At 33.3% G+C, this 15,132-nt stretch overlaps 1 protein-coding gene across 1 annotated transcript in view; it reads right to left on the reverse strand.

Moving 5' to 3' along the window:
• LOC129224267 (sodium/potassium/calcium exchanger Nckx30C-like) overlaps positions 1-14,899 on the reverse strand; it is a 111,965-nt gene extending 97,066 nt beyond the window's left edge. Inside the window, 4 exon segments of the mRNA XM_054858695.1 lie at positions 14,087-14,149; positions 14,151-14,378; positions 14,380-14,499; positions 14,501-14,899. Coding sequence (XP_054714670.1) covers positions 14,087-14,149; positions 14,151-14,378; positions 14,380-14,499; positions 14,501-14,899 — 810 coding nt within the window.
• Positions 14,900-15,132: the final 233 nt, after the last annotated feature.

The following is a 15,132-nucleotide window of genomic DNA, read 5'->3' on the forward strand; positions in this document are numbered from 1 at the left end:
TAAGCGGGATAAACATTAACGACATAAGTAAAAATTTAGATGTAGACGCAATATTACTTTATTTTACACCTTAGTTACACATTTCTAAATAGCAAAAAAATGATTTTCGATAAAATCTGGAAACCGAAATCTTTGATTTTTTTTTTTTTACTGCGCACAAAAACGCAATAAAAAGATAATGGATGGAAGTGTCTTCAACACTCTCAGAATGGCACGAAATGTTAATTTAACTATACGTAGAGTTGAATTTGTCAATATCTATGATAAAATCTTTTGAGGTGAAAAACGAATTAGAACTTTGATTTGCAACAAAAAACGACTGACTAGTTCATGAAACAGTTGCAACCAAAAGGAAAAGATGCACAGTTAGATGCTATGCTGATCCTGCGCCCGAACGATCAAACGTCTGCTACTAACCGTTCTTAAGGTAGGCGAACCCCCTATATTTCGAAAAAGTAAATTTTGAGATTTTGATAATTGTAAAGAGTTTCAATGTTCTTCTTTTTAAATGCGCTTTTTTTTTTTCTTCAAATCGATGAATCATTGGAAAAACTAGAAGATGTTTACTAAACTCAAATGCACTGCTTATAATTGAAATCATTTCTTCTTTCATTATTTTCTCATAACTTACGTTTGCAAAGATTTTATTTACGCTAACAATTTTAGCGGAAAAATTATTTACTCTATACATTTGAAACTTTACAAAAATGATAATTGAACATATTAATGTGATATAAACCTCTAAAAACTTATGTACATACAATATGTGGTTTTGAAACAATGATCAATTACAATTAGGGGGCAAAAAGTATGTTTTTCGGAGGAATTTTTCAAACATTTACCCCTAAAGCCTGTTTTTAGATTTCCAAATCGGAGGGTTATATCACTCTCTGGTATCTAACGAAGAAATAGACACAAAAAAGTTCAAAATAATATGAAAAAGTAAATGCACTGGATGTGTTAAGGAAATGGTAGTTTTTTGCTAAAAAAAGCTTTTTTCAAAAAAAAAAAAATTAGAATTTTTTTTTAATAAATAAATAGCCAGTGTTATTTAGGACATTTTTACAAGATGGAACACAGTTCCAAAGTATTTTTTTTTTCAATATTTAATTTTCTTTCATTTAAAAACATTAGTTTCGGTCCAAGCAATACTAATTTGATCCAGCTCAAATATGAGTCCGGCCTAAAAGGTACGTTTTAAAATCGGTTCAAATATGAATTTTGAATAAAATATACATTTTTAAATCTATTCAAATATGAATCTTGCCTAAAATATACATTTTTAAAAATCATTTTAAACCATGGAATAACCATCGTTCTTTTAAGTTGCAAAAATAAGCTAATGGACAAATAATAATGCCATATTTGGATACTTATCGAACTTAGTTGAACGCTCGGCTGGAACAACGTGGGTGAGCATGAGCTTTGTGCATGAAATACAGGACTCCCAAAAGTATTCGTACACCTACGACATTCAATGAAATAGGCCCATATCCATTGGTTAGAATTAATCTTTCGGAATAGATATTAAATTGTAAGATCTATTAAAAAAAATATTAATACTTATTTTTTTTTAAACCAAAAACCAAAAGTGCCGGAAATTTTGTCTCACAAAGGTCTTCGTACACTTCAAAAAATCTCTATATCTTATTGAATAATCAAACTTTTTACTAAGTTATTATTTATTAGAATATCATGCAGTATCAACAACACTTTTTAAACATCTGGGAATAGATTTCATTCTTTTTTCTTTCTTCTTTTTGCGTAATTTCTGAGTAAGTGTTCAACCACACTTCGAGTCTCACTGTTTCAAGCTCTATTTTCGTCTCAAAGCCGTATTTTCGTAATCTAGCCTCCAGATACCTCTAAATATGTTACATTACGTTCAAATCTGGAGATTGAAGGGGTATTTTCTAAACTTTGGGGCAATTTTTGAGGCACTAGACGTAAACCTTGAAAACTGTGTGCTTCTTACCGTTATCTTAATAAAAAACAAAGTTGCTTCTGATAACCAAATTTTTTGCTAAGAGTTTAAAATAGCTTTTCAAAATATTCAAATGAACAGCATAATTCATTATTTCATCAAAAAATTCCAAACCACTAAGTCCTTATGCAGTTATGCATATTCACACAAAAACACCTTCACCGTCCTGATTAACTGCTCCAACTTAAGTTCTTAAGATTAAAAGGTCCTAATTTTTTCTTCCATTTACAATTGTACAACAATTTAAACAAAAATGTTGAATTCATTTTTAGCTGTAAGTAAGAAGTAATATCAAAACGCTTTGAGCTTATTTATCATTGATTTTGCGACGAAAAGCGTAAGCTTTCTGTTTTTCGCACGGCAAAGAAAATTTCTGCGGGAAGAGACCCCATTTAATCCAGATATCAGAGAACTTGGCGAACAATTTTAGGTGAAAAATAGATGTAAAAATTTTCATTTAACTCTGCAGAAACTTTTATAGCACTCAAACGTGTATTTTTCGTAAACTTTTTAACTAAATCACCGATCACGCTTTGTCAACTTTGCCGGTTGACTTTTTCTTACCTTGTTTTCCGGTCCGATTCTTTTTTTAAACATTTTATCAAGCACTTTACTATAGAATGGAATAAATTAACTAATTTAGAGACATTTCAAACCAATTTACCGCTACTGTGAGGAAAAAATTCAAATTTCGAATGATGTTTGTGGTTTTTTACGAATACCAACCATTTTAAAGTAATAAGCACAATATTAAGGAATAGGGGAAACCCGGCTAAAGTGGATGCCCCGGGCAAAGCGAATTTCGCCTATAACTCCCAAATAATTAGACGACCGGCAGCCGCGTTGTCATAGCCACGGTCGCTTGTTGCCGCTCCGTGTGCGGCAAACACGTCGGAGCAAGTTCACATAATACAACGCCAGTGAGCGAACAAAGTATGTTTTGGAGAAAAAAATATTAGTTTACAGAGGTTAGTGTTTCCTTTATAACTTTAATACTATTTGTGACATGTTCTTTGTTATGAGTAGGATTTGATGTACGATTATGTAGCTTTCAACTATCCGTAGATGAAGAGTTTAGATGCTCTGGTTTTCTAGTAATTTTTAGTAACCTCAAAAATGTACTTGAAGGGCAAAGCGGATTGGGCAGTGTGAATACCATATTCACTTTGCCCGGGTCATGACACGTCACTTCATTCGAAACTGAAAGTCCTTTAATATTAAGATCTCAAGACAATACTACCATTGAAGATCGTCCTTATACTCCCATGGGATCTGAAACAACAGAATAAGTCCAAGGCAATGATGTCACTCAAACCTGAAAGTTCTACGAACTACTACAGTCCTTCCGTTTTACTACCTATTCCTCATCCTGTAAAACCAATAACAACACGTAAATAAAAACTACAGAGATCTACACTCCAAACAAGTACTAGAGTAAAGGACAATCAAAGACAAAAATTTGAAAAATCAAAAAAGACTTTCATGAAGTAACTAGATGGTGTTTCGACAAAACCTTCTCAGAAGACTATTAAACAGACGAAGTACCAAAAAGACTAATCAAAAATCTCTACTACAAAACATAGGACTGCATACGAGAATGATAAGAAGAAGGAAGAAAAAGAAATTGATGATGTAAAGTGCATTTTCTATGATGAAATGTTCATTGAAGAAGCTGATCAGCCAATAGAAAACAGGATGCAATGTCATATTTGTACTGAGTGGTGTCATAAAGAGTGTTCAGCATTCGAAAATGGTAATTATTTTGTTTGTAATAACTGCAATGATTAGTATTGTAGCAGAAAAATGTTTTTTTTTTAATATGCTCCTAAATTTTGGATGTTGACTTTTTTTAAAAATTTCTTTGCTTGATACAATAATTACTGCAATAATTAGAATTGTAGGAAAATGCTTTTTAATATGAGCCTTTAATTTTCGATGCTTATTTTATTCTTAAGTTCAGTTTCTTTGTTTGTAATACAACACCAATTAGCACTGCAGCAAAAAAAATGTTTTTAAATGTGTTCCTTTTATTTTCTACGTTTATTTTATTTTTAAGTTCAATTTCTTTGTTTGCAATAACTACAATAATTAGCATTGTAGCAAAAAAATGTTTTTTGGATATGTTCCTTTAATTTTCGATGGTTATTTTATTTTTAATGTTTAGTTTCATGACAAATAGTGTTGTTGTTCGCTTTGCCCTAGTAACGAATCCACTTTACCCGGGGTGTTGGGCAAAGTGGATATTCATGCCATTGTTGAAAACTGGCCTTATATCTAATAGTGTAATTAATATTAAGGACAACTGTTATTGCATTACGCAAGTGCATTAAATGAAGACTCGTTATAAACATTTGTTTCAATTTCTTAAGTTGTAACTAAACGACAATAATCAAGAAAAGCTTAAGGTATTCTCGTTACCCGGGTTTCCCCTAAATAAACAAAAAATTAAAGACAAATGAATTTTAAGGGTCAACACAATGCAAAAATAATAAAAAAACGACATATGATAGTTTGGATCATGAATTTACTCGAAAATATTTGAGGGTACGATGACTTTTGTGGCGTATTATTTCTCTGCCTCTTCGTTTTTTTGACCCATTTCAAAAAGAAGATTCGTCGATAGTTTGAATAAACTACAGGATTTTATTTAGAATAACATAGGAATGATGTGAAAAAATATTGGGCTTCATATTCGAATTCAGTTTCACGTTATTTTGGTTTTACAAAAAAATTTCAAAGTGTACGAGCACTTTTGGTAGCCACTGTAGATAAAAGTCGGAAACAACGTTTAAAAGCACAAATAAAAGATTGAAAGTTTAAAATGCAAACATGTTTCAGAGGAAATAGCCTACATCCTCAGTGCAAAGCAAGCAAATGGGATGGAATACGGTTATGGGAGAGAGTTTAAATACAAAAAGGGACCAATCAGATCTCAGCGAGGCTGAAGCATGATTTGACGCACAAGAATATGAAAATTTGAACTCATCAATTAAGATTGGAGATATAGTTTTTAAGATAATTTCACGAAAATATAAAAATAAATTCTAGACTTTTTTTAACTTGTTTCTGATATTTATAGTTTATTCCCAGCTATTTAAAATGAAAAATGATCAAAAACCTCTTTTTGTTTCCTCAATTAGTTGCCGGTCCCCTAAATGAATAGTGGACTTATTTCTTATTGGAAAGGACAGCTGAAATATACCTTTTTTGTGATAAAAATTACAGAGAAATTGGTCTCTTATTTCTCGAGAAATCCGTAAAATTGTGAGTTTTTCAAAGTGTCCCAATACTTTTGGTCAGATAGTGTATTTATGTAAGTATTTATGTCTGAGTTACTTCTCCTAAATGTCAGTGAACTGACAATCGAACCAGGTATCGATAGATTTGTAATTTTCCTGTCTTTATGTTTGGCTATTTAACACAATCCTCCAATAATAATTAACGGAGATATCAATTAAAACCTATATATTTACTTTTGATACTTACGACCAAATATATATTTACTTTTGATACTAACGACCAAACGGCACGACCTTGGGATCACAGATTCGGACAAATTTCTAGATATAGGTACCTTCCCACTAGATATGAGCCCAGGTAAAGCGGTTTGACTGCATAGGCTTTAGTTCGACTGAAACGAGGGTCCAGAGTTTCTAATCTGGTCCTAGAAACGCAATGGCGTTTCCACTGGACAACGGCACGACGTTCGTTCTCCCAACACATTCGGCATCATTTATTAATACAACAAGTGAAAGGGGGAAAACACCTATTTATTAATAGGCGATATTAAAATTACTTATAAAGTCGAAAAAATCTTGTTTTTTTATGTGCAAATCAGAGCTTTTTCTCTTATCCCATTTTTTGCTTATCATTGTGGAATATCTTCGATAGCAGACGATAAATATTCAGCTGAAGTAAGTGGTTTTTTTTTTCTTTGAGCAATCACGATTGCTTATTGTTCTCATTTGACCGTTTTTGGTGTCCGTGCCTTTTTCAACTTGGACCAGAAGCCTATGCAGCACCACCGCCCACCGTCCTCTGCTGGCAGCGCGGCGCGGCGCGGCTGCTCCGGTTTTGAGCTACCCGCTTCTCCTGGTCGGAGGCGTTCATGTCCTACACACAAGCACGTTCATACACATACACACACACGACTTCACACACATACTCTCACACACCCCTACGTGCATACACACAGGTCTACGCACACACGCAACTATGCACACGTAACCGCCCAGGAGGAGAGGCAGGTTTGGGGGGGGGGACAGGTTCCGTTTCTAGAAACACACCAATGAGTAGGGTCCTGTCTCAGTTCGTGATTGCGAAAAACATAATTTGAATTAAAAATTTCAGAATTCAAATTTTTTTTTTTTTTTTTTTTTTTTTTTTTTTTTTTTTTTTTTTTTTTTTTTTTTTTTTTTTTTTTTTTTTTTTTTTTTTTTTTAAAGCAACCGATGAATACTTTTTACTAGCAAACGAACAATATTAAAACGAAAATAATTAGTTTCAATTGCAAACGATAAATATCCTGTGACCATGTTATTTTGGCATTCAAGTGTTTGAAATTAAAAGTATTGCCAATTTAAATTGGAGAATCACTTATTAAAAATTAGTATACACTATAATTAATACAAAGGTAAGTGCATGCTAATGACTCATACTGCAGTACGATAGCAGAAAAATAGGTAAAAAATTCTAAAGGAAATTTAATTGCATTTCTTGATCCAAATTATCAACTTTGGATCCCCGTTGCAGCCGAACTAGAACATATGCAGTCAAACCGCTTTACCTAGATTCATACCTCGTAGGAATGGACTTATATCTAAAGTTTTGTCCAAATCCGTGACCCTCAAGGTCGTGCCGTTTGGTAGTTAGATTTCGACATAAAGTCCCTTTTTTTCGAAGGCTTCCCTCCATTCAAATTACTATTCAGTGCTTCATCTTAACTTTCCGTAACAATGTTGTTTATTAAAATTTGTAGCGTGAAGAAAATTATTGAGAAGAAAGGTCTGCTTCCATTCTTTTTCTCAAATAGGAACAAAAAACAATTCTGATTTTTGTTTTGAGGCATTTCCTGTAATCGGGGAATCCTCAAAATTGTACTGATTTTTTTTTTTTTTTTTTTCCAATCCTGATTATTGAACAAGTGTCACTTGGACATAACTTTTATTTTTGAGGTGGACCGTAGTTGGGCGACGCAGCTAGTCTTATAAATAAAATTCGCATATTGATTCCACTTCAGTTAAGAATTATTCAACTTCCCACTATTAAACATACCGTGAAAAATAGAATATTATGGCATTTAATGACTTATTAAGATGAACTTTCTGGTCAAACGTGTAGACTTTCCAATATTTAATCTCCCCTCAATTATCTAAGCAAGCAAGCTCTATGCAAATGAGAGCAAATGTTAACTGCACCGTAATAAGTCTTTCGGTCCAACAGTAATACAGGAAGCATTAGCAGCTTCGTTTTAATGCCGAAGTATTAACAGAATGATACCTTGTGTAAAACTTTGGTTATTGAGGCGTTTTGGAGATATTTAGTGTGTAAACGAATGGCAGTCGATGACTGCAGTCGGAGCGTAGCTTCTAATGAGAAAATTTGTATTTTGTTTTCTTTCTTTTTTCAAAATAATATTTCAGGTAGGTTTTAATTTCTGTTGATTAAAATCCTGATTAATCTATACAAACATTATAAAGAGAGAGGGCGGATTTTTGTGTGTTTATATGTTCAAGGTAATCTCCGGAACCACTGCACCTATTTGAAAAATTTCTTCACTATATGAAAGGTGCTTTCTTGCTGAGTAACATAGGCTATAATTCGAAAAAATCCGACAAATGGTTCTTTTTTTTTATTGCAATTTAGGCTCAAATTTCACATAAATTCCCGAATATGGGAGTGAAAAATTATTTGCGCATATTAATATTATACATCTTTGAAAAGAGTAGAATTTTCCGCGTTCTAAACAATTTGTTTCAATGCTCTAACTTAATAACGGCGGGAGTAATTTGCGTTTTTAGCTCGAACTTTTTTAGGCTTAACTGAAATTTAGGCACTATTTTCTTCATTAAATCTATCAATAAAAAGTGAAGGAGTTGTCCTACAGTTTTCTTTTTTGACACCATTGGAAAAAGCGAAATTTTTTACTCAAGATCTCTCTCGACCTGCAGTCGAAAAACTTAGTTTCTATCTTCAAAGGAAAAAAAGTTCCAAGCGTTTTTAAATTAAGAGCGAAAAATGTCAGTTTGATTCAGGTTGTCAACCATTTTATTTTCGCGTTTCCTCAGTTACGCTTTTTGAATCCATTTCTTCTTTCCTTATTTTGCTTTTAATTTATTAAACTTATTTTATTCCGTGTTTCCATGGTTATGCTTTTAAAATCCATCTTTCGCATTTTAATTTCTTAAAAGTATTTTTAATATCTGTCGTCAAAGGGTAATTTTGCATGGTGTTTTTTTTTTCTTTTATTTAAGCCTGATTGTGGAATATATGTCACTTGACGCAATTTTTATTCTCAAGGTAGACCGGGCAAAGCTGGGAAACGCAGCTCTTAATATATAAAAATTTGAAAGCTACTGTTAATGTGATTTTTTACTTTTTTGTTTGTTTGGCGAAACATTAATTATTGCCAAAGAAAAAACATGCGCTTCATTCGTAAAAGGGCTGGGTTCCAGTAGCGTGGTCGCTTGGCGCGTTAGGCGCCGAGCTGTTCAATCTAGGATTATTGTTTTAAAGCAACCGTAAATGTAATTCATTGTTTTGGCGATTTGTTTTGAAAGGAAAGAAACTTTTGATTTCTTTTTATCCGAGTGAATGTACGGCATTTTATTCTTTTCTTCTAACGATGATTTTTGAATGTTCCACGGAATTTTTTTTTTTCGCTAGACGAATGGATTATGATAGTGTGGTTGCTGGGCGAGTTTGACGCTAGACAATAGAGTTGTGGAATTATTTTTACATTTGAAAGATATTATTTGATGTCTCTTTTTGTTTTATTTGGCGAATTATTTTAAATTGCAGTAAAAACCGCTTCACTCGTTAAATAGAGTTTTAAAGCAACTGTAAATCTAATATAATAATTTGATGCAAAGTTTAAAATTCCAAAGAAGCTTTAATAGTTTTTTTTTTTTTTTTTTTTTTTGAAAAGGTGTGCACGCATTTTATACAAAGAAAAATGATCATTTCACATCAGAGGGGGAGGGGGCGGCAATTTTTGTTTTTTTTAATTCAATGGACTTCCATTAAATTTTTAACACGGGCATCGCAGTGCGGATACTACTAGATTGCTTTTAAACTCGCTTAAATCTGGAGATATAAAAATGGAAGCATATTTGTGTGTGTGTGTGTGTGTGTCTATTCCTGATACAAATCCACATTACACGTCGGATTTTCAAATTTGGCACAGATTTTCGCCTAAAGAAAAGTCCATCAAATGGAATGTTAATGCCTATTGAGCTCAATGAACGGATTTTTGGTCTTAAAAAAATTCATGGAGTTCTAAATTTAAATTTTAAGTTATAACATTGCTCTTTCCTACGCTTTGAGGAGAAATTGGAAGTGTCCAGTACAACATATGTAAAAGCACACTCTGGAGATATTCATAGTTAGAAGTAAATCTCGAGAAGAATACTTTAAGGATTATCAAACCAATCAGTACATTATTAAAGGAAAAGATGGTGGAATTTAAAGATGAAACAAATTTTATTTTCGTCCAGATAAATTAATTTAAACATTAGATGGTTATAGCTCTCAAATGATTAATATTAATTTTAATGTATTGTTGAGCGAGAATTGAAATAGATTTAACCCGTTGTCAAAGGACAATAAGAAAGCCAGCTCTGCTTTTTTAATGAAATTTCCTACTGTGATATGTCAATTGAGAATAGATAAAACGTAGAGAGAGAGAGAGAGAGAGTGAAGCCTTCATTTCTTGAAAGCAACGAGTTTAGGTCCCGTGATATATTTTAAAGTAAAGTATTGGAAGGTTCACGTAAAACGTGTATTCTCTCGTCGTAGTTGAATTATGTGAGATTCGGTGCTTTGGGTTTTCCTAACCAAATGATCAGAAAGTACCGTATCTCGCAAAATTTGTTTCTCGGCTCAAATCCATCTGAGTTTTCAATTCAATTCATTTTATTTTAATCAGGGAAATATTTTTTTTTTTAACAAATATGCATTTCACATATACAATAAAAGAAAAAAGAAATTACAAACAAAAATATATTTCACTCTGTATATTTGAAAATCCCTGATTGAGTAGATGGGAGTAAAAGCTATAACAATAACCTGACTAGCTCCCACCTCTCAGAAAAGAACTTAATTTAGAGCCAATTTATAACATAAGATAGAATTAACAAAAAATAAATGTATAATCATACAAAGAACACATGAACACAACACATATAATTCAATAAAGTACGTCTAATTTTATAACGGATCCCAGGCACCAATGTCAAGAATAATTTAAGGATTATCAAACTAATCCGTACATTATTAAAGGAAAAGATGGTGGAATTTAAAGACGAAACAAATTTTATTTTTGTCCCGATAAATTGCAACAGGGTAGTTCTGTACACACAAGATCAGTGCAGTGGAACATTTGTATCTTTGGTGGAAAGAACAAAACAGGCAAATATATGAAGTTTTCGTTCAAAATATGGGACCGCTAATCGGTCGGAGTTCGCTTCGTCACCGATCGGCTGGATTATAGGAACGTGGTGGCTCGCCATAACAATACAGTTGCGTGATTATTTGTTTCCTACTGTTAATGTAATTTATTGTATTTTTTGTTCATTTGGTGAAACATTTTAAATTGGAAAGAATTGTTTTTGGTTTTTAAAGAGTATTTAGTCATTTTAGTTGAAGAATGTGTTTATTTTACATCGGAAGGGAGGGAGGGAGTGATTTTTGCTTATTCAGGGAACTGTTTTACATTTATCTTTTTTTTAACGATAGCTTTTCGATTGTTTTATTCTTCTTCATATGGAGGACGTTGCAGCGGGATTTCCCGTTTGTTCTAGATGGATAGTTAATTTTTTACATTTAATATCTGAGGACGATTTTTATCCTTTGAGTATAGCTGAAGGAGCAAACCATGCAATCTATGAAGAACTTTCAAGTTACGCGAGAAAAATAGTTAATAAAACAACTGCTCAGTGGGCATTAGATAAATCAAGTTGTAATGAGTGTACGCATTCTGACACCAAGCAGCTTAAAACATTTTCTTTTTACTTATTTTTTTCAACAAAACGGTTTAAACACTAGATGGTTAATTTAAATTTTTCAACTTTTCAATTTTCAAAGTTTGAACAGCACAAAAAGTCTGTCGGGTCCTCTAGTATGTGTATAAAACGATCTATTTAATACCACATTTTATTTAATAAAATTCCATATTCTGTACATTAATGTTCAATCAAAAACTGACTTTTTTATTTAGTAGATAATGGTTCACCCAGTGATCTTCTATGTGACCATACATGCTCATTATTCTGACGTTAATGAGTCCCGCGAGTCATTAAGAGAAAATTGACTTTTTATGCCTTTAATCTGCATAAATTAGCTGCAAGATATTGATGTAACTTTAACACGATGCAGTTGTGAAGGCTAATACATTCTTTGGCGAAATGAATATTTGCGTCATGAGACTGAATACTGTGGAAGTTTGGGTAACGAAATATGGATTACTAGCAAAAATACCCGGCGTTGCCTGGGTCAGTAATAATTATTAGAAAAAATCGTTACTTCCTTTTGTTTTCTGTTTTAAGTGAAAGAATTTAAAACACATCTTTTTGACGTGATTAAAAATCGAGTTTCTTCCTTAAAACTAAAATAGCAATAAGTATAAAGAACAAAGTAGTATTGATTTAGAAACGAAAGCACTATATTTAAGCATATACAAATTTAAAAAACATGAAATTAATCTTCTCATATTTAAAAAGATTAATCTGTTGATACTTTTTTTTAACATGGAGTCTAAAACCTTCTCTGTATGGCAAATGAAGTACGAAGTGATTAAAAAAAAGTAGCTGCGCTCGTAATCCCCTTATACTTGCTTTAGTTATTTCGGGAAATTTCAATCATTGTGGCTCTTGGTGCGATTTTACCGAATTTGCGAAAGTCGTTTCGGGGTACCTTCGATGATGCTCTCCCATTCTTTCCTTACTTTGTAAAACGATATGATATTAATTTTCGTTACAGAGATATCGTCGCCAGATGCTGAGATATTTTTGGTCACCCTAAAATGGCGCTAAACAGTTTCATCCGAAATGTTATCAAAATAAGTAATACAATTTGGTGATTGTTTGAAATTGTGCAAAAAGGAAAATTAATGGAAGTTTTTGTGCTGTTTATGGATTTGCCTAATTTAGTTGCTGGATTATTTAACACAGTAAAAAAAGTCTTTTGAAAATTCTTTGATTGGCGATATTTTGTTTACATGGTGAAAGCGGAGAAACATTATGACGTAGTTTTCGGCTTCAAAAACAGCAACGTTGAAAAAACTGCCAAATGCATCAGCTACGGAAATCTTTCTGCAAAAATTTTGGCGATCTGCTGGTTGTTTGGATAATGAGTAAGTGTTCAATCAGCATAAATAATAATAAAAACCATTAATTACATTAAAGTTCCGTTTAAATGGAAAATCATCAGCCAAATCATGTATTATTTGCCAATCTTGTGCAAAAATCTTACTTCAAGATTTGACTTGAGAAAAGCCTTGAACAATCACGAAAAGCAAAGAAAGTCAACAATACAACAATTGTCGCTATTGACAGGGAGTTGAGATGATACACTAAATACTGTATTGAGTTGAGGAAAGCCTTCGAACATGGATCTAAAAAGCTCATAACTCGTTTTTTATTCTACTTTGAAATTTCGAACAGGTGCCATCTTCAGCAGAAAAATCAGAGCTTTCGATGGACATATAATGTAAATATGTGCAAGTATTTTTTCATCCCAATATTAGAGAATTTATACAAAAATTGTGTTTTATTGCCCCCCTAAGGGGGTTTTGCCCCCCATAACGGGACGAAAACTACCCTATGTGTTATTCTGATGCATAAGCTATATTATTGTAAAGTTTCATCAAAATCCGTTCAGTAGTTTTTGCGTGAAAGAGTAACAAACATCCATACATCCATCCATACATCCATACATCCATCCATACAGACAAACTTTCGCATATATAATATTATTATTATTATTATTATTTAATGTTTTATAACTTTTAACGCAATATTTGCTAATGTTAACATAAGTGAAAAGTTTATTACACTTATTTTGAATTTTCAAAAAAAAAAAAAAAAAATGGCGATTGATGTTGAATTGATTTATGTTTTAATGTATTTCATGAGAAAAAGCTATTTTTCAATTTCAGTTCCTTTAATGGTAAATATTTAAATCTGAGGTGATTATTTTGAGCACAGAATCCAATGTTCTGCATGAAAAAAAGTTCAATATTTCAGTAGCTCAATATTTCAGTCAAAGGTTATGGTAAACCTAGTGGTCAAAACAGTGGATTTTGAATAACAGTATGCCGGATACAAAGATCGAGGCCATAAAGACCAACCGAATGCATGGGAGGACGGGCTCTTTCAATTTGTGGAGCCGAAATATCTACGATAGTCGATAAAAAGGTACAGAATGCTTGAAAAAATTATCTCCTCTTTAACCTTGTGTTTTAACTATATAGGTTGACCTGGTTGGTTGACGCCAATTCTAGACATTGAGCTAGTAATCACGGTTTTGCGGTAGGAACAGGGTTACTTACAAGGTGCAATTTTAAAACAAAAACTATACTTCCTTGTGTTAAAAGTGACAAAGGCTGAAATTGCAAAAGTACCTCCATATTTAGATACACATTATGCTGCAAATGCTTTCAAAGTGCTTTTAATAAGAATTCCAGGTATTTTTCAATCGCTGCTGTTATGTAATTAGATAAAACTTTCAAAATGGATTAACTACCAATCAAATGAGAGAAAAAATCCTACCATAAAACTATCTAGAATTGCTACGTTCAAAATGGGCTCACACATGGCAATTTATTTCCCTGAAAGCATTTCTTTTTGAAAATTAGAAATTAGTATTATATGATTTGTTACTTACGTGTGGCATCAACTTGTCAGCGCTTCCAACCCTGGTAACTTTGTTGCGATTAACAATTTTTTTTGATGAACTTCTCACACTGCTCATTGAATTTCATGAAGGTGACATAACAGCCATAACATGATAGTAGAACAAGAGCCTCATACCAGTAGATAACATTGTCACTGAAGAAGGTCATGAGTAAAATGAGAATGATAGAGTAGAAGGTGACGTCACGAAAGAGAGGCCACCAGGTCAGCTCCAGAACGGTTTTGCTGAAAATGGCACACATGGAGATCACGAAAAGGATGTTTGAAGACGGCAGAACCAACAATTGTCCCGATGCCCACATCGTCGTAGCTGATAAAGACACCGATGATACTAGTAAACAGTTCTGGAGCACTTCCCCCCGCTGCCATGAAGGTAGCACCTGCCTACATCTTCTGATATTGCAGCTTTCTCAGTGATGACGTCCAGAGATGGCACAAAGAATTCGTCGCAGACGATGGCTAAGGCTACAAACATGTATACGAGTCCCAGCACGTGAAATAGAACAGCACCGTGCTGGCGCTGCTCCAGCGTGAACAAGTCTTCTGGGAACTGAGCTGTCTTGTTTGGGGGTGCTTCTGACAGCAAGTGCCTGCTGATGGAAGAGAGTTGGGAAGAAGTTTTGTAGGGACGCATTGTGATCCTAGTGAGTAAGCTCCCCATGGCGGTAATTTGGCCCATTGAAAAGTAACCGATGACGAACAGAGTGGACAGAAACACAAGAATCGGATTTCTCCACCGGCGTCTGTAGAAGCGACTGAAACCAGTGTGCTTTCCCTTCGTCATCGTGATCTGTTTACCGAGTTTTATGCTGTAAGGCATCTTTGTTTTGAGTTGCAGGACTACTTTCCTTGAAGGATATTGCAACTTATAACATCTTTCTCAGTCTTTTAGGCTTCTTAATATTGTTGTCGTTGTTGCTTGTGAAGTTCATGAAAGACAAGGAGGGAAGGCATCTTTCTGGCTTACGTAGTTATCAGACATAAGATGTGCAGTGAATTGTGCCATTTCTCTCATGT

The sequence above is a fragment of the Uloborus diversus genome, chromosome 6 (assembly GCF_026930045.1).
Source record: "Uloborus diversus isolate 005 chromosome 6, Udiv.v.3.1, whole genome shotgun sequence".
Lineage (NCBI taxonomy): Eukaryota > Metazoa > Arthropoda > Arachnida > Araneae > Uloboridae > Uloborus > Uloborus diversus.